The sequence below is a fragment of the Phyllobates terribilis genome, unplaced genomic scaffold, assembly GCF_046119375.1.
Source record: "Phyllobates terribilis strain yellow unplaced genomic scaffold, ASM4611937v1 Scaffold_4__5_contigs__length_816908805, whole genome shotgun sequence".
NCBI lineage: Eukaryota > Metazoa > Chordata > Amphibia > Anura > Dendrobatidae > Phyllobates > Phyllobates terribilis.
In genome coordinates, this window is record NW_027362764.1 from 714,019,454 (window position 1) to 714,039,224 (window position 19,771).

Sequence of the window (19,771 nt, forward strand, 5' to 3'; positions counted from 1 at the left end):
ATAGAGGGGGAGATTGGATGTGGAGGTACAGTATATAGAGGGTGAGATTGGATGTGGAGGTACAGTATAGAGGGTGAGATTGGATGTGGAGGTACAGTATATAGAGGAGGAGATTGGATGTGGAGGTACAGTATATAGAGGAGGAGATTGGATGTGGAGGTACAGTATATAGAGGAGGAGATTGGATGTGGAGGTACAGTATATAGAGGAGGAGATTGGATGTGGAGGTACAGTATATAGAGGAGGAGATTGGATGTGGAGGTACAGTATATAGAGGAGGAGATTGGATGTGGAGGTACAGTATATAGAGGAGGAGATTGGATGTGGAGGTACAGTATATAGAGGAGGAGATTGGATGTGGTGGTACAGTATATAGAGGAGGAGATTGGATGTGGTGGTACAGTATATAGAGGAGGAGATTGGATGTGGTGGTACAGTATATAGAGGAGGAGATTGGATGTGGTGGTACAGTATATAGAGGAGGAGATTGGATGTGGTGGTACAGTATATAGAGGAGGAGATTGGATGTGGTGGTACAGTATATAGAGGAGGAGATTGGATGTGGTGGTACAGTATATAGAGGAGGAGATTGGATGTGGAGGTACAGTATATAGAGGGTGAGATTGGATGTGGAGGTACAGTATATAGAGGGTGAGATTGGATGTGAAGGTACAGTATATAGAGGGTGAGATTGGATATGGAGGTACAGTATAGAAAATGAGATTGGATGTGGAGGTACAGTATCTAGAGGGTGAGATTGGATGTGGAGGTACAGTATCTAGAGGGTGAGATTGGATGTGGAGGTACAGTATCTAGAGGGTGAGATTGGATGTGGAGGTACAGTATCTAGAGGGTAAGATTGGATGTGGAGGTACAGTATCTAGAGGGTAAGATTGGATGTGGAGGTACAGTATCTAGAGGGTGAGATTGGATGTGGAGGTACAGAATCTAGAGGGTGAGATTGGATGTGGAGGTACAGAATCTAGAGGGTGAGATTGGATGTGGAGGTACAGTATCTAGAGGGTGAGATTGGATGTGGAGGTACAGTATCTAGAGGGTGAGATTGGATGTGGAGGTACAGTATCTAGAGGGTGAGATTGGATGTGGTGGTACAGTATCTAGAGGGTGAGATTGGATGTGGTGGTACAGTATATAGAGGGTGAGATTGGATGTGGTGGTACAGTATATAGAGGAGGAGATTGGATGTGGAGGTACAGTATATAGAGGAGGAGATTGGATGTGGAGGTACAGTATATAGAGGAGGAGATTGGATGTGGAGGTACAGTATATAGAGGGTGAGATTGGATGTGGAGGTACAGTATATAGAGGGTGAGATTGGATGTGGAGGTACAGTATATAGAGGGTGAGATTGGATGTGGAGGTACAGTATATAGAGGATGAGATTGGATGTGGAGGTACAGTATATAGAGGGTGAGATTGGATGTGGAGGTACAGTATATAGAGGGTGAGATTGGATGTGGAGGTACAGTATATAGAGGATGAGATTGGATGTGGTGGTACAGTATATAGAGGGTGAGATTGGATGTGGAGGTACAGTATATAGAGGAGGAGATTGGATGTGGAGGTACAGTATATAGAGGGTGAGATTGGATGTGGAGGTACAGTATATAGAGGGTGAGATTGGATGTGGAGGTACAGTATATAGAGGGTGAGATTGGATGTGGAGGTACAGTATATAGAGGGTGAGATTGGATGTGGAGGTACAGTATATAGAGGGTGAGATTGGATGTGGAGGTACAGTATATAGAGGGTGAGATTGGATGTGGAGGTACAGTATATAGAGGATGAGATTGGATGTGGAAGTACAGTATATAGAGGGTGAGATTGGATGTGAAGGTACAGTATATAGAGGAGGAGATTGGATGTGGAGGTACAGTATATAGAAGATGAGATTAGATATGGTGGGACAGTAAATAGATGAGAATATACACTGTCTGACATAGCTGCAGACACATATAGAAAAAACATATTTCCAATGAAAACCTAAAAATGAGCATAAATCTCCATCATGCTTAAGTCAAACTCTTCAGATTACTGGACTCGATGCCGTTTGTCAGCAGTCACAAATTTGTCAAATACTTTCACTGTTGCAAAACCTTTCCACCTCCCACGTTACAACACCTCTTTATTGGCCCCCAGACTGGCGACACTTTTCCAAACTCAGCACCATGTCCTCCACTGATTTCCTGGCTTCCTCTTCCAGCAGCATACATTACGTGACCGCTGCAGCCAATCAACAGAAAGTGATGGCAGCAGATCAGTTTTAACCCCCCCGCCCACCCTGGAGCCAGTAATAAGGTGTTGTAAATCAGTAACCTCTTTAAATACTGATGTCATCCTTCATCCATTAACGATTGACCGGTGGGGGTTCAACTCAAGATCACTCGCTGAGCGGCAGAACGGAAAGCCTCTCCGCATCGGTTTCATCCATTACACTGGTTCAGAAGAGCATATCCATCAGTGTCTGCACCTGGTAGCGTGACCTCGGTCCCACCTGATTGACTGTAGGACCAGGCACAGCCATGCATACGAATTTCGCAGAACGGTAAAAAAGGTACCGTACTTATTAATAAAACCTGGTGTAGGTAACATATAATCGGGCTACGTGGCAAGAGCCAAAGACACAGCGGGCGAATTACCCAAGGGCTTCCTTAGAGCAGATCTCCATTAAGGTAATGAGGCACTGCAGGTTCTTGTCCAGGCTGAAGACATGGGCCACCGCAGACCTGCCGATGGGATTGAAGGTGATGAGATAAAGGTTGTGCAGTATGCCCAGCAGGTTGGCTTGGTCGGCCTCCTCGGTGGCGGCACAATGCTGAAAGTGGTGAAAGAGCTCGGAGATGTACTGAAGAGCCTGGGTGGCATGTAAAAGCCACAAGGCGCACGAGTCTTCATTGTTCCCCTCTGAAGGCAGATTGTCATCTTGATCTTGTTCGGCCGCCTGACACAAAGCCCTGGCGATCAGATTTGTGGCTTCGTTCTCAAACAACAGAAACAAGAGTCCTTTCTGAGACTGGGCCAGGAGCCCAAGTATCTCCCGAGAAGCCTGAACAATGCCAGGGTGGGAACTTGTCCCTGGTAACGAAAGAAGCAAAGTAGCCGACTCCAGGAATTGGTGATGGTGGAGATACCTGAGGGAAGCGAGAAAAACTCATTACAAATTAAGCCACACACGATCTATAGAGAAGATACTCTATCACCCCCACCAAATCCCACCACAAATTAACAGGCAACAACGTTCTAAGTTGCAGCTTCGCTCTTCTTTCTGCTAGCCAGAATTAGAAATTTTGTCTGCCTTTTCTTAGGATAGACCCCCTGACAAAGGTACGCACCAAAACGCACGTCGAGGTGAGCACCACACTCTAGGCTGGATCCCACCCTATAGCAGGTATGACCTTTTCTGACACACTTAGACCATCACAATTCTCTTGTGCAAACTGAACGGGCAGTGCAATAATACTCTATATACCACATGAGAGATCTATACGTACTATGCTAGGTATTAGGGTTCTGAAATCATTATCATATTACCCCTCTCATGAGGATTAATATTTTATATGATTTAAGCATTTCCCTTTGCCATCTAGTATACTAATTCTCCCAGTGATATGTTATCACCACGATATAATAATTTTCTTTGGAACTCCGCACTTTACATTCCAATCTGCCTTTGTTCATCCTTTGGCACGGTTTACCCTACTCAGACAGTTCTTAAGCATTTTGTCATTACAATATCATTACCTGACAAATCTTGCTATAATATAGGGTGCTGGGTCTTCACCAGCAATTTTACCTGTATAATATATTTTATTTTGTCACTATCTCATTTTATCTGGTTGTGTGTGAACGCTTCTTCTTTTGCCATCACACATACCCACTTAAAATAAAGGTCTTTTACTTTATCCATCTACAGTGGGTACGGAAAGTATTCAGACCCCTTTAAATGTTTCACTCTTTGTTTCATTGCAGCCATTTGGTAAATTCTAAAAAGTTCATTTTTTTTCTCATTAAAGTACACTCTGCACCCCATCTTGACTGAAAAAAAACAAATGTAGAAATTTTTGCAAATTTATTAAAAAAGAAAAACTTAAATATCACATGGTCATAAGTATTCAGACCCTTTGCTCAGACACTCATATTTAACTCACATGCTGTCCATTTCCTTGTGATCTTCCTTGAGATGGTTCTACTCCTTCATTGGAGTCCAGCTGTGTTTAATTAAACTGATAGGACTTGATTTGGAAAGGCACACACCTGTCTATATAAGACCTCACAGCTCACAGTGCATGTCAGACCAAATGAGAATCATGAGCTCAAAGGAACTGCCCAAGGAGCTCAGAGACAGAATTGTTGCAAGGCACAGATCTGGCCAAAGATATAAAATAATTTCTGCATTACTCAAGGTTCATAAGAGCACAGTGGCCTCCATAATCCTAAAATGGAAGAAGTTTGGGACCACCAGAAGTCTTCCTAGACCTGGCTGTCCAGCCACACTGAGCAATCGTGGGAGAAAAGCCTTGGTGAGAAAGGTAAAGAAGAACCCCAAGATCACTGTGGCTGAGCTCCAGAGATGCAGTAGGGAGATGGGAGAAAGTTCCACAAAGTCAACTATCACTGCAGCCCTCCACCAGTCGGGCCTTTATGGCAGAATGGCCGACGGAAGCCTCTCCTCAGTGCAAGACATATGAAAGCCCGCATAGAGTTTGCTCAAAAACACATGAAGGACTCCCAGACTATGAGAAATAAGATTCTCTGATGAGACAAAGATAGAACTTTTTAGTGATAATTCTAAGCGGTATGTGTGGAGACAACCAGGCACTGCTCATCACCTGCCCAGTACAATCTCAACAGTGAAACGTGGTGGCTGCATCATGCTATGGGGGTGTTTTTCAGCTGCGGGGACAGGACGACTGGTTGCAATTGAAGGAAACATGAATGCGGTAAAGTACAGAGATATCCTGCATGAAAACCTCTTCCAGAGCGCTCTGGTCCTCAGACTTGGCCGAAGGTTCACCTTCCAACAAGACAATGACCCTAAGCACACAGCTAAAATAACAAAGGAGTGGCTTCAGAACAACTCTGTGACCATTCTTGACTGGCCCAGCCAGAGCCCTGACCTAAACCCAATTGAGCATCTCTGGAGAGACCTGAAAATGGCTGTCCGCCAACGTTCACCATCCAACCTGACGGAACCGGAGAGGATCTGCAAGGAACAATGGCAGAGGATCCCCAAATCCAGGTGTGAAAAACTTGTTGCATCATTCCCAAGAAGACTCATGGCTGTACTAGCTCAAAAGGGGGCTTCTACTCAATACTGAGCAAAGGGTCTGAATACTTATGACCATGGGATATTTCAGTTTTTCTTTAATAAATTTGCAAAAATTTCTACATTTGTTTTTTTTTCAGTTAAGATGGGGTGCAGAGTGTACTTTAATGAGAAAAAAATGAACTTTTTAGAATTTACCAAATGGCTGCAATGAAACAAAGTGAAAAATTTAAAGGGGTCTGAATACTTTCCGTACCCACTGTCTGCTCAGACCACTTATTCGGGCTAAGTTATATTGGTTTGGTCACTTTTTTTTACCAAGTACAGTGGTAGCAGCTGTGCCTGGTAACGTAGTTTAGGCTCGTTTATTTACAACAAATTGACTGACCCAGTCTTATTATGGTGGACATACACAAAATAATTTATTAGCCCTTAAAGAGGACTAGTCACTTGTTCGAAAAATGTAGTTAAATACCTTGTAAAAATCCCTGACCTCCCCTAATTCTGCTTCTCTTTTCAGTTTTGAGCAGGGTCGCTCCATTGCAGAAATCATGGCTGTGGAGTCGGAGTTGGTGTCGGTATAAAATTGTCCGACTCCAACTCCTAAAATATATAATAAATTGGGTACAGTAGTTAAATGCAGTTTGTGGGGAATATTTTTTTCATAAGAATTTGGGAAAGTTATGAAATGCCCTATAAATGTCTGTCCTATTCCTGATCTAAGGGTCTAGACTTTTAGCGGAGATGAATCTGTGCTGCAGTTTATGTACATGATAAGTAGTGAAGCTCCTCCTCTACAGATAAAGGGGAAAAAACAAACAGGGAAGGAATGCCTGCACTCATCTCAGAACTGCTGGAGTGAACAAGAAAGCAGGATTAAGGCTAGTACTTCTTAAAGCACATCTAAACGTTCAATAAACTGAGCATAAATCAATAGTCCAGTACATGTTGTCTCTGTATGCTTTATGTTTTAGTTTGTTTTTCTTCTTAGCTCAAATATATTTATGAGCTATCTAAATGGCTTGATTATTGTATCATAATAATGATTAAAAGCCTGATGTTACCATTTTACTACAGTAAATTTATCACTTAAACATGAGCCATGTGTGAGGGAGTCGTGCAGTCGTAGTCAGGGAAATTGAGGAGTCGGAGGTTTGGCTTACCGACTCCACAGCCCTGGCAGAAATATTCACACTTGATGCTTTTGGGGCGCAACATGTGAAATCTCTGCTTGCAGACCAAGTGGGTGTTTCTTCAGAGTCTTCCCTGGGGCTTGCGCTTTCAACCCTCCCTCCCATACGCTGCCAATCACAGCTCAGCAGCGTCAGACTGCTGGATCAGCTGCTGAGCGGTGATTGGCAGCACGTGAGAAGGAGGGGGGAAGTGCACGCCCCCCAAAAGAGAAGACTGAGAAAAAATGCCCAGTTGGACTGCAAAGCAGAGATTTCACATATTCGCATTTGTTTATCCTGGAGCGCACCATCTCTGCAATGGGATCCAAGAGGTAACTTTTCTCCTTGCGTAAAGTGACAAGCCAAGCCTGGCATGTCAGAGTGAGGAGACTTATAAATAATGCATGCTCCTTTGGTAAATTAAATATGCAAATAGCCTCTTCAGAGAGGAAGAGGACTTGAACTCTAGCGCCACCTATTGGAAGCAGCAATCCTAAAAGTCAATATCGACACTTTAACGAGCCTTGCAATATGACTTAGACTAACACTTCACACTGATGAGGGGTAACTTACCCTAAAACAGTGTCTGCAAATTTAGATTCTGGTTTGGCTTTTATCCTAAGTCATATTGCAAGGCTCGTTAAAGAGTAGATATTGACTTTTAGGATTGCTGCTTCCAATAGGTGGCGCTAGTGTTCTAGCCCTCTTCCTCTCTGAACAGACAATTTGCATATTTACCTTCCCCGAGGAGCATTGCAAGGCTTAAAAGTCTCCCCACATTGGCATGCCACTCTCCACAAGGAGAAACTTTGCACTAATGAGGTGCAGCAACCCGAAACACAGTGTCTGGAAATTGAGATTCTGGTTTGGCTTTTATCCTAAGTCATATGGAAAGATTCGTTAAAGGATCGATTGTGACTTTTAGGATTGCTACTTCCAATAGGTGGCGTTAGAGTTTTAGTCCTCTTCCTCCCTGAAGAGGCAATTCGCATATGTCCTCAACGGCGCGACGCAGCGCAAAATGGGAAAAAAACGGCAGAATCAGAGGAGCCCAGGGATTTTTTCAAGGGGACGTGTCTCTTACATTCTTATGCCCTAACAAGTCATCATACATTCCCTTACAAACAAATCTATTTCTTCGTTGGCAGAAAAACTGACGTCATAATGACTTTAAAAACTGACAGCTCAAAAAAGGATCAAGCACAAAAATAAAAAAGTTTGCTTTAACTGATATGTGAAACCAGCCCAAGGATGCAGAATTTAGTAATGAAAAAGCAGCTGTGGCCGCTGATAGCTTACCGGAACAGAACAGGGTAAGGGTCATCTCGCTCTGGGGGACCAGTGATTCTGGCAGACGTTGGGAAAGACTTCACAGGGGGCTGGATCATAGAGTGGGGTGCAGTCTCTAAAAGATGAAAAATCTCATTGAGAAGACCCAGCAGTTTCTCCAAGTCTCCTTCACTGATATTAGAAGTCTCTAGGAAATGATCCATGTCCATGGGAACCTCCACGTCATTGTCATAGTCGCGACTTGGCCTCTCCGCTGTGGCTTCCTGATCGGGATCTCTGTTGTCAGCAGGTGGTGGTGGTGGAGCGCTGTCCGCTAATTGGTCCCCCATTCGCTTTACATCAGAAAGGATTTCATAGAAGTGACACTTCTGGAGGACGGCAGAGCAAGCGGTGAAAACCCTGACCGTCTGGTCCATCAAGATCAGCTCCAGGAGTCTCTGGTAACCACTTTTACCTTGAAAATCCGGAGGATTTTTCAAAAACGCGTCCATTCCCTCGGTTGTGCTGATTATGCCGTCCAGGGATTTAAAAGCATTTAGCTTGAGGGATGAGGACACGTGCTCTGCAAACAACAGCTCGTATAACTTGCCAATGACGTCAGCCTTCAGCAGGGACTCGATACCCCGAGGGCCACATTCTGCGAGGGACGACACCAGCTTAGTGCCCGCTTTCAGCTGCCGGACGTTCAGTGCAATCGGTTGCTGGAGAGCGAGCTGTAAATCCAGAGCTTGCATAGCCCAATCCGCTATCTGACTTAGGTGGTCTCGACTGGGGTCTTTAAGTTCAAGAAAACTTAATCCTTTAACTATTAAGCTAGGAACTTCTTCCAGTGCAGTCACCCACTTTGCACCCCGGTCATCTTGATAGAGATCGAGCAGTTCCAGCAGCTTCACCGACACCTCGCTGGCCCCAGAACTGTCCTTATCGAGGTCCTGGTCCCGAAGTTTGCCGATTTCATTCTCAAAGGCAGTTCTGTACGGACAACTGAAGTAAAGGAGGGGTCCCAAGTCTCGGTCATAAGGATCATAAGTCATGGTGGGCACGGAAGCCAAATCCTCTGGTGTGTAGTCAATATCAAAACTCGGATATTTAAATGCCTCCCGCTCAAAGTCCGCAATCCCGTCTTCATCGCTCGAAATCTGTTCATAGCCGTCATCTCCTGAAAGGCACCAAAAGCTTATAAATTAGGAACAGTGTGGAGATTCATCAAGATTGGTGCAAACAGAAACTGGAGCAACCAAACAGCCCTTAAAAATGAGAGGGAATCTAGGATTTTCATATAAAGGCAACTGCATCATAACAATGCTGGGAACGCTTGATCCAATCAAGACAGCAAAATTACAGATACACTGCAAATAAATACAACTCAAAGATATTCAAAATGCAGCAATAAAGTAGCAATAAAGTGAGTGTAACCTTTAATAACTACTATTAAAATATGCCCAAATATACAAAATGTGCTAAAATTCTACCAAACGGGGGAATCTGCAGTGTCCAGATACACCTCTGTTAATAGCTATGTGGCATTACATTATGCCTGTCAGACTATTATATCACAGGAGTGAGAATATCCAAATCTCACACTCCGCATATTCTCAAAGTCGCCGCATCGCATAGAAAGTGATGAAGGCAGAATAAACCCAACATATGTGAGTAAAGCAGTACATACTATCACAAAGGCATAATTCAATCCCTTCAACATATAGACTATATAAATATTACCATCATCAAAAACTCAGCATCACACAGTGGTTCCAGGACCCTCAAAAGGTGGTTATAAAAGAGCTAGCAGTCCCCCTTGATGGATCGGGCAAAGATAAATCAATAAAAAAATATATATTTTTTATTATCCCTCACATTGTTCCCCTCAGTGCAAAGACAAACGTGTCAGAAATAGGAAAAATTGGGATTGTCTCACTAAAGATGACCCCATCTACGGGATATGTGGGCACCAATACTCCAGGCAGGAAGGACTGGCAGCACAATAAAGCCTTGTATGACCATCAGCCAACCGCCTCTCCCCAAGAACCCAAATCGCCCACCCTTACAAGGGCAGTCCACAACTGTCCCTGTAATGGTGACCCTAAAAAAAAACCTATACGCCTTCCCGATGTGTTTTGCTTGCCTTGAGCTCCAAAGAATGCCAACTTTTTGTTATTTGCTCGTCATAACACTTTGAGGGTTGCAATGTGACCCCATTCACCTGCACTGTGCCGAGAAGTAGCATCTGCAGACAGCTATCCTTGGCCGCACAGCCTGTGCCGAGGTCAGAGTCGCTGTGTAGCCCATGTCTAAGCGAATGTCCAAACTGACCACAACAAAACCTCACCAAATTGTAGATTTTATTGTGTCAAAAGCTGCGGCTTTACTGTCAATTTCATGTAGTGAAATCCTCAGTAGTTTCTGCAGAGTGTGGACGTACCAGCTAGTGAACAATATAAAAAGTTGTGAAATAAACAACCAATTTACCTTCAATTTCTTCATCATCATCACCCTCTTCGTCTTCATCTTCATCGGCAATGCTGTCCCCTGTTTGCACGTCGTCCTCATCATCATCATCATCATCGTCGTCATCATCCTCGGCGTTAAGGTCGTCATCATCTTCATCCTCGTCGTCGTCTTCGTCACCGTCATCCTGAGGATCGTCGTCCCCATCGTCTTCGTCCGAGTAAACGCCATCAGGGTGAATAGATACTCGATCGGGAGATATGGGCTCGAAGTAACCTTCCCTTTGTTCTCGATCGTCCTCCTTTTCTCCACCTGATACAAGGAAAGAAAAACACAGAAGATGCATTAAATCATATGATGGGAGCAAAAATGCAACACCGTCTGTGCCAAAAACATCTGCACTGTTAATTCAGCAAGGAATAAGCAAGCAGAAGATTTCAATTAGTAGAATAGCAAAGCAAGAAGATGCACTTAGCGCTGCGATAGTTAACCGATGCGCTTCACGTCAGGACATGATTACTCATGCATATAGCAAGCAAAGAAATTGCATTTTTAACTACTAATTTTGGGAGCCTTTTTTCATGCAGGAGAGGGCAAAGATCAGAGATAAAGCTAAAGATGCTATTGCCAATGAAATATTACATGTCTACCTGCAGCTGGCATTGGCTCATCATCATCATCGTCATCATCATCTGGAGGTGGAGGGCCGGGGGGAGTTCTAGGCCCTCTTGGCTGCGGTCTTGGTGGACTACCATTGTACTGGTCTTCTTTGTCTTCTTCAACTAAGACGGGAGAAAGACAAATGCAACCTAAGTAGCCCAATATGTAGCCACAAGCGCGCAACGAAGAAAAGAAGGCGAAAATTATCAACAGGCCAATGCCAAAAATTGCATCGCTCCATCCGATAGGCCAAATGTATGCATTAAAATATAGGGGCAGGTGGTCCATGTGCTTATTGCAGGAACTAAAGAAACACCATGGATGAAAACTGCGTATTTGCAGATGCCAGATAAGAGGACATCGAGTTCGGTCTTTATGAGAGTATCAGAAGAAGTAACTACACAGAGAACAGAGGAGGTAACTCTCCAATGTTTCCGCTCACTCTTACCATGCTTAGTGGTCCTTTTCAGCCCTATCTGCTGGTGCTGAGGAGGTGGCGGAGGCGGAGGAGGGGGTGGAGGTGAGTCTCGTTCGTGGTTGAGAATTACTCTGTCCACTGATCCATAAACAGCAAGAGTCAGGCAATTGTACCAACCCTTGAGCACAAGCCCATCTGTATTAACCTGACTCGAAAACACAACAAATGCAGTCAGGTACAAAGAACAGCAAAACTCAATAACATAATAAAATGGCATCTTTCAAAATGTAAGAATATAGTAATAGCAACAACAACATTACAGCAAAGAGGTTACAAATGTCTGAAAGCTGAGGGTCCCAAAAAGCAGGGGGCCAGTGGCTGCTTGCTTTGCCTTTTCATTAAAGGGGTTGTCCGATATAGAAGTAGTTTTTTTAAGGTACGAATGAGCTTAAAATAAAAAATGGTGACAGTGTCACCTTCCAACGCCCCTGCGGTCCGGGCCGGCTCCGGAAGCGTTGTCTACTCAATCTGTAAGTTAACAGGTGCAGCGGTCAGGTGGCTAGAAGAGCACATCATTGGATGGCGCGCTTTTCTAATAACCTGGTTGCTGCAGCGACTTTCTGACTTACGAACCTTGTAGGCATTGCTCCTGGCAGAGACTCCTAAGGTGGCATGGTATGTAATACTTTTTTTTTTTTTTTTTTTAAAGCCCATTCATGCTTCAAAATTAAAAGATTTTTCCTATATTGGACAGCCCTTTTAATTTCAATGGAGGGAGACTCCCATGAACTTGACCATCTCTCCATTGCTTTCAATGGTAAAAACAACCATTAATGGCTTCTTTGAATCAAAGAACAAAGTTCATGTGACCCACGTTCTAATAGAGGAAAGTCTGGTGTAAGAGTCCCTCACCTATCATGAACCTATGGCACATCCCTTGGTGCCAAGAGTTTAAATACCTATAGTGACCCCCAACTGTGGTCAGATTTGTAGGAGCCCTCGTGTGGAAACAATAGGGAATGAAATACACGTGTCCTTTATTGCAATATTCTAGTTTGGGTTTTCTCACCTTTGCATTTGGCCGGAAGATGATTGAACTACTCTCGTCATATTCCAAGCTGGCAAGAGAAAAGAAGAAAAGGAGAGCTAAATCGTAACATTAATCACTATATATTAAAGCATAGCTAAAGCTCGCACGACTTATCCCTAAGTGTTCAGACAGATTAGAGTGCAACCGGTCGGCCCCTCGGCATGGCAGATCTGAGGGGCACGGTCTGTCTAGAGTCACCATGACCCCCCTCCCCAAAAAAAAAAAAGAGTCATGAATTTGGTTGACTCCTTTGTGCAAGTTCTCTGAGCGTCTCTCATGAGAGATTAAGAACTTCATAGATTCATACAAAACTTTCTAGGGCATAAGGGAAATTAGCAGTCATCTCACCGGGGGCATGCATACACGCCCGTAAACTGAAAATGTACCCCCCAAATATTAATACATGACTTGTGTCATCTGCAGAGATTTGCTTTAGATCGTCAGACACAATCTATACACGGTTTGCGCCTAGATTGTGCTGTGATCTTACTTTATTTTGCACCTATTAATGTACGATTTACAGAACGAGCCAGTGACAAGATTTCAGCTCTGAAGCCTACAGAATTGTGAACGCAGATCTGGAATATAAAAGCTACAAGCCACACAGGATGATGAATTTAACCCACGGCTGATCAGTTGCAGATTTTAACTTAAAAAAAAAAAAATTGTGGCAAAAAGAACAAAAAAAAAAACTAATTTCGCTGTCAATTTTTAGCAATATGAAGGTTGAAGTCCATGGAAAGTGCACAACAAATCCCCAAAAATTAAATACTAACATGCTGTGGATTTTAACATCTGCAAAGTGTAAATGAAAGAAAAAAAAATGGTACTGTGCCATGAAAATCTGCTGTGTGTGCACGCAGCTCACGGCAGGATCTGCAGATCGTTTCTGGATTAATCAGATGTTCATACAAACCTCCCAAGTCTGTCAAAAACGGTGGCACTTTGCTTATTGACATTGTTGAAGAACAGGTCCAGATGAAATGTGTGCGGTGAGGTCTCGCTGCAAGAAAGAAAGGCTTATGTTATAGGGGGTCGGCTGTTTAACCACTAAAATGTCGCCGATCCTGGTGTCACATCAATGCGGGGAGTAGATTAGTTGCCTTGAGACGATCGTAAATCTCACTAATGCAATGCTGGTTGGAAGTTCAAAACCACTTCAGGGACAAAAAAACATGTCAAAAAGTTTTTATAAACATTAGAAGAAAAAAAAAAAAAAAACTATTTGAATCACTCGGCTTTTCCCATTACGAGAAGAGTGAAATAAAAGAAATGAACATTTTCGATGTCGCTGCTTTCGCAAAGTTCGAGCGATCACAATGTAAAATTTATCACGTTTAATTAACGACATTCATTTTTTAATCAGTGAAGTATAAAAAGAACCTTATGAGTTTAGTTTTGTTAGATTTGTACTTCCCTGTAGAATCAGGATATCAGCAGCATCAGTGAAAGACAAATCCGGAATTGTGGTTTTGTTTTTTTTACCAATTCACCGAACTTTACATTATATGGTAAAATGAACAGTGTCATTGAAAACTACAACCTGTTCTGCAAAAAAAAACATGTCCTTGTACATCTATGTTGACGGAAAAATAAAAAACGGTTTGACTCTTTAAAAAGGGGGGGAAAAAAAACAAAGAGAAAGGGCTAAAATGATATCAGACAGAGCAAAGTGATTGATAAGGATCCCCTTCTGGGTTCTGCCCTGGTGTCCTTCCTTCTAAGACCACGTCCAGTATTTGGTCGTCAAAACCAGGAGTGGGTGATAAATACTGAAGTGGTGACGTGTTTCTATTATACTTTTCCTCTGATTGTTCCACTCCTGGTTTTGGCTTATAAATACTGATGTAAAATACTGACCAAATACAGAATGTGTGAACATGACCTAAGGCCACGGCCCCACTATCAGTATTCGGTCTGCATTTTTTCTCAGGAGTGGGAGCCAAAACCAGGAGTGGGTGATAAATGCAGAATTGGTGACTTGTTTCTATTACACCTTTTCTCTGATTGTTCCTCACCTGGTTTTGGCTCCCACTCCTGAGAAAAAATACTGACCGAATACTGATAGTGGGGCCGTGGCCTAATGGGAAGAATGGTTCTGCTAATTAGGATTTATTATGGTCCTTTTAGTAAATCCTCCACATTTCCCCCATTACTCACCCGTAGGCTCTGCTATCAGGCAGGTTATTGTGCGCTCTCACCCCTGGTGGGATAACACGGACTTCATTGATGTACACAACACATGGAAATCGGACCACGTCTACATTGCTTCCTTGCTGTAAACACAGGGTTAAACGAGGATTAATAAAAATGGGAATCTAATAAACGGCGGCTGTGGAGTCTGATAAAACAAGAACAGCTGTCATCAGAAAGGATAGGAGCGGAGTCCTGGGCGTGTACCCTGACAATATGTCAAGAGCAAAGTGTATAGGATGCAAATAGAAGCAACTTATCAGGAATACAAAAAAATATAACCGCACTGGAGATGAGCGAATCGCTTCCCAGGACCCTGGTCGAGCGGGGACATCAGACGGAGCCTCGCACACAGCCTCCTACCCGCCCAAATCCCTTCTTCTAGTCTGTAGGTCCGGAATGATATCATCATTGCAGCATGACATCGAGCTGTGACTACTGACTCATAGAGGAGACAGATGCCGGCAGGGACAAGGAGATATGCAGGGCTCTAGTCTGGCAGCCATAGACGGCTGGCGCCGGACCAGGATCCTGCAAAACGATCCTAACAATCGCAGGTTCAAGTCCCATATGGGGATGAAACAAAACAGTGAAAAAAATATATAAAAATAAAAATGGAATCATCCTACTTTACCCAAATTGAAAAAAAAAGCATATTCCTTAATGCTGCACTAGTACAAGTCCGATCTATGAAAATATAAAAACACTGTAAAAAGAAAAAATTATCAAAATTGCAGTTTTTTCAGTCCCCACGCTTCACCCTTCCCCCTCCCCCCCCCCCCAAAAAAATGCAGTAACAAGTGATCAAAACAGGGTATGTATCCTAAAAAGTTACCAATAAAAGCTACAGTTCAACGTGAAAATAATATTAAAAAATAGAAAGCTCCACTGAAAGAAGAAAAAATTAGTTACAGGTCTGGGACAATGGCAACGCAAACTAAGCCATAAAAAATATAATACATATATTATACCATATCTCTCGGTATGATTATGGCGTTATCAAAAGTGACACTTGTGTGTGTGTGTGTGTGTGTGTATGTATATATATATATATATATATATATATATATATATATATATATATATATATATATATATATATATATATATATATATATATATATATACACACACACAGTACAGACCAAAAGTTTAGACACACCTCATTTAAAGATTTTTCTGTATTTTCATGACTATAAAAATTGTACATTCACACTGAAGGCATCAAAACTATGAATTAACACATGTGGAATTATATACTTAACAAAAAAGTGTGAAACCACTGAAAATATGTCTTATATTCTAGGTTCTTCAAAGTAGCCACCTTTTGCTTTGATGACTGCTTTGCACACTCTTGGCATTCTCTTGATGAGCTTCAAGAGGTAGTCACCGGAAATGGTTTTCACTTCACAGGTGTGCCCTGTCAGGTTTAATAAGTGGGATTTCTTGCCTTATAAATGGGGCTGGGACCATCAGTTGTGTTGTGCAGAAGTCTGGTGGATACACAGCTGATAGTCCTAGTGAATAGACTGTTAGAATTTGTATTATGGCAAGAAAAAAGCAGCTAAGTAAAGAAAAATGAGTGGCCATCATTACTTTAAGAAATGAAGGTCAGTCAGAGCGAAAAATTGGGCAAACTTTGAAAGTGTCCCCAAGTGCAGCTGCAAAAAACATCAAGCGCTACAAAGAAACTGGCTCACATGAGGACCGCCCCAGGAAAGGAAGGCCAAGAGTCACCTCTGCTTCTGAGGATAAGTTTATCCAAGTCACCAGCCTCAGAAATCGCAGGTTACCAGCAGCTCAGATTAGAGACCAGGTCAATGCCACACAGAGTTCTAGCAGCAGACACATCTCTACAACAACTGTTAAGAGGAGACTTTGTGCAGCAGGCCTTCATGGTAAAATAGCTGCTAGGAAACCACTGCTAAGGACAGGTAACAAGCAGAAGAGACTTGTTTGGGCTAAAGAACACAAGGAATGGACATTAGAGCAGTGGAAATCTGTGCTTTGGTCTGAGGAGTCAAAATTTGAGATCTTTTAGATCTTTGGTTCCAACCACTGTGTCTTTGTGCGACGCAGAAAAGGTGAACGGATGGACTCTACATGCCTGGTTCCCACCGTGAAGCATGGAGGAGGAGGTGTGATGGTGTGGGGGTGCTTTGCTGGTGACACTGTTGGGGATTTATTCAAAATTGAAGGCATACTGAACCAGCATGGCTACCACAGCATCTTGCAGCGGCATGCTATTCCATCCGGTTTGCGTTTAGTTGGACCATCATTTATTTTTCAACAGGACAATAACCCCAAACACACCTCCAGGCTGTGTAAGGGCTATTTGACCAAGAAGGAGAGTGATGGGGTGCTACGCCAGATGGCCTGGCCTCCACAGTCACCAGACCTGAACCCAATCGAGATGGTTTGGGGTGAGCTGGACCACAGAGTGAAGGCAAAAGGGCCAACAAGTGCTAAGCATCTCTGGGAACTCCTTCAAGATTGTTGGAAGGCCATTTCCGGTGACTACCTCTTGAAGCTCATCAAGAGAATGCCAAGAGTGTGCAAAGCAGTCATCAAAGCAAAAGGTGGCTACTTTGAAGAACCTAGAATATAAGACATATTTTCAGTTGTTTCACACTTTTTTGTTAAGTATATAATTCCACATGTGTTAATTCATAGTTTTGATGCCTTCAGTGTGAATGTACAATTTTCATAGTCATGAAAATACAGAAAAATCTTTAAATGAGAAGGTCTGTACTGTATATATATTATATTACTCACACTATATATATTATACACAACAGGGCTGTGGAGTCGGAGTCCATTTTGGTGGAGTCGGTAAAAAATGGATCGACTCCAACTCCTAAAATATATAATAAATTGGGTACAGTAGTTCAGTGCAATTTGTGGGGAATATTTTTTTCATAAGAATTTGGGAAAGTTATGAAATGTCCTATTCCTGATCTAAGGGTCTAGACTTTTAGCTGAGATGAATCTGTGCTACAGTAAATTTATCACTTAAACATGAGCCGTGTATGAGGGAGTCGGAGGTTTGGCTTCTTGACTCCACAGCCCAGACACACACAAAAAGTGTCACGTTTGGCATCGCCATAATGATACCGACCTGGAGAATCCCGCTGCCAAGTCATTTATACCACACAATGAACACAGAAAATACAAAACCCCAAAATAGTGGCGACATTGCAGATTCTTCACCACTTGGAATATTTTTATTCCCCATACATTATACAGTGTCGTTCAACACTACAACCAGTCCTGCAAAAATACAACAAGTAACCCTCAAAAAAGGAATGTTGTCATGAAAAGAAAAAAAGTTTTGTTTCCTGGAGAAAAAAAAAAAGCAAAAAATTATAATAGGCTGCTTCCTTAAAGGGAACTTGTCAGGTGTGATATATCACGTTAATAGAGTTATTAAGGGGCTGGGGCACTTTACTTGAAAGGCAGCACCTGGGAGAAAATAAACCTGTTTCCTCTCGGTAGCGGCCGGCTTTCAGTCATAGAAGCGCTGCCACAGTCACTGCTGACAGCCCTGAGACTGGGGGCAGTAAGCATGCCCCGACACTGACAGTCGGCTCTGCAGTGCCTCATTACACAGCTGGCTGTTAGTCAGTGTCGGGGCATGCTTGCAGCCGCCAGTCTCACTGCTGCGAGTGGTGACTGTGGCAGCGCCTCTATGACTGACAGCCGGCTCTGCAGTGCCTCAGTACACAGCCGGCTGTTAGTCAGTGTCGGGGCATGCTTGCAGCCGCCAGTCTCACTGCTGCGAGTGGTGACTGTGGCAGCGCCTCTATGACTGACAGCCGGCTCTGCAGTGCCTCAGTACACAGCCGGCTGTCAGTCAGTGTCGGGGCATGCTTGCAGCCGCCAGTCTCACTGCTGCGAGTGGTGACTGTGGCAGCGCCTCTATGACTGACAGCCGGCTCTGCAGTGCCTCAGTACACAGCCGGCTGTCAGTCAGTGTCGGGGCATGCTTGCAGCCACCAGTCTCACTGCTGCGAGTGGTGACTGTGGCAGTGCCTCTATGACTGACAGCCAGCGGCTCCTGGGAGGAAGAAGGTTTATTTTCTCCCAGTACAGTGCCCGGGGCCCGTCTTAACGCTATTAACCCCATACCTGCAGGGTAACAGCACCTGACAGGTTCCCTTTAAAGGTTTGCATTCAATGACAGCAAGCAGAGCTACTGAGCAGGTAACATGTAAAAGCCAAAAAATAATAATATATGATTATTTTACTCTAAACACATAAATAATAGGAGACTCAAAACACACAGATGTGTGCAAACCATAAGTGTCAGCAAGCCCAAGCAATGCATTATGGTACTTTAGTGCCCAACTATCTGCAATCTCCATGTCACAACACAAAACTCTGCAGAAACATCCACATGACAGAGATGAGGCCGGGGCACAAATTCCCGCACAGGAGCGCAGACCCCGGCCCTGGAAGTGACCGCCTGCCTGGCCGGAGAACTAGGCCTCATGCAGCCTCCGGCAGATCCGTCCCTTATACACCCACTGCGACCTTCCTAGACGCGCCCCGTAGTGACAGACAGGCACCACATCACTAACATGGCGGCTTTTCTCACCTCCGTGCTCTGGTGCTTGAAAGTATCTAAAAACAAGAGCTCCATTGCGGACTCACCCGCCATGTTTAGTGTGGGCGGGGAAGTGAGGAGGCGGGACTTCCGCTCACTTATCAGCGCATCCTAGTGAGCGACGATCTAACCAGTCAATGAGGTTGTAGAGAGCGCCTGACCCCGCCTACCACAGAAGTGTCGCCGCAGTGCCAGTCGCCATGTTGTAGGTTGGTACATGAGGACAATGCGCTGCGGTTAGCGTTATATTACTCTGTGGTTCATCCATAAGTTATCATTCATAACAATAAACACGGACATTATATTGTTGTTATTACTGTATTAGCACAGTTTACTGGATCTCTCACCTTTTCCTTTGGAGATGGGGATATTTGTTTTTTTTTTTGCTTTATTTTTTCCTGCTCTTCTTCCAGGAGGCATAACTTATTTCTTTTTCCATCCACACAGCCTATGAGGATTGTTTTTTGAGCAAAGAGTTATAGTTTTGAATAACAACGTTCATTTTACCATATAATGCGCTGGAAAAAGAAAAACAAAAATTCCAAGTGCGGTGAAATTGTCAGAAATAAACGCAATTCCACGATTGTTTTTGGGTTTTGCTTTTATG

At 43.5% G+C, this 19,771-nt stretch overlaps 1 protein-coding gene across 1 annotated transcript in view; it reads right to left on the reverse strand.

Annotated features, from left to right (window-relative positions):
• The window catches only part of VIRMA (vir like m6A methyltransferase associated), a 47,415-nt gene extending 28,140 nt beyond the window's left edge, over positions 1-19,275 (reverse strand). The window contains exons 1-9 of the mRNA XM_073679673.1: positions 19,156-19,275; positions 14,526-14,641; positions 13,282-13,368; positions 12,345-12,393; positions 11,306-11,480; positions 10,848-10,979; positions 10,219-10,509; positions 7,759-8,908; positions 2,661-3,152 (exon numbers count right to left, since the gene is read on the reverse strand). Coding sequence (XP_073535774.1) covers positions 2,661-3,152; positions 7,759-8,908; positions 10,219-10,509; positions 10,848-10,979; positions 11,306-11,480; positions 12,345-12,393; positions 13,282-13,368; positions 14,526-14,641; positions 19,156-19,218 — 2,555 coding nt within the window. The 5' untranslated portion in view covers positions 19,219-19,275. The remainder of the gene's footprint in view (positions 1-2,660; positions 3,153-7,758; positions 8,909-10,218; positions 10,510-10,847; positions 10,980-11,305; positions 11,481-12,344; positions 12,394-13,281; positions 13,369-14,525; positions 14,642-19,155) is intronic.
• Positions 19,276-19,771: the final 496 nt, after the last annotated feature.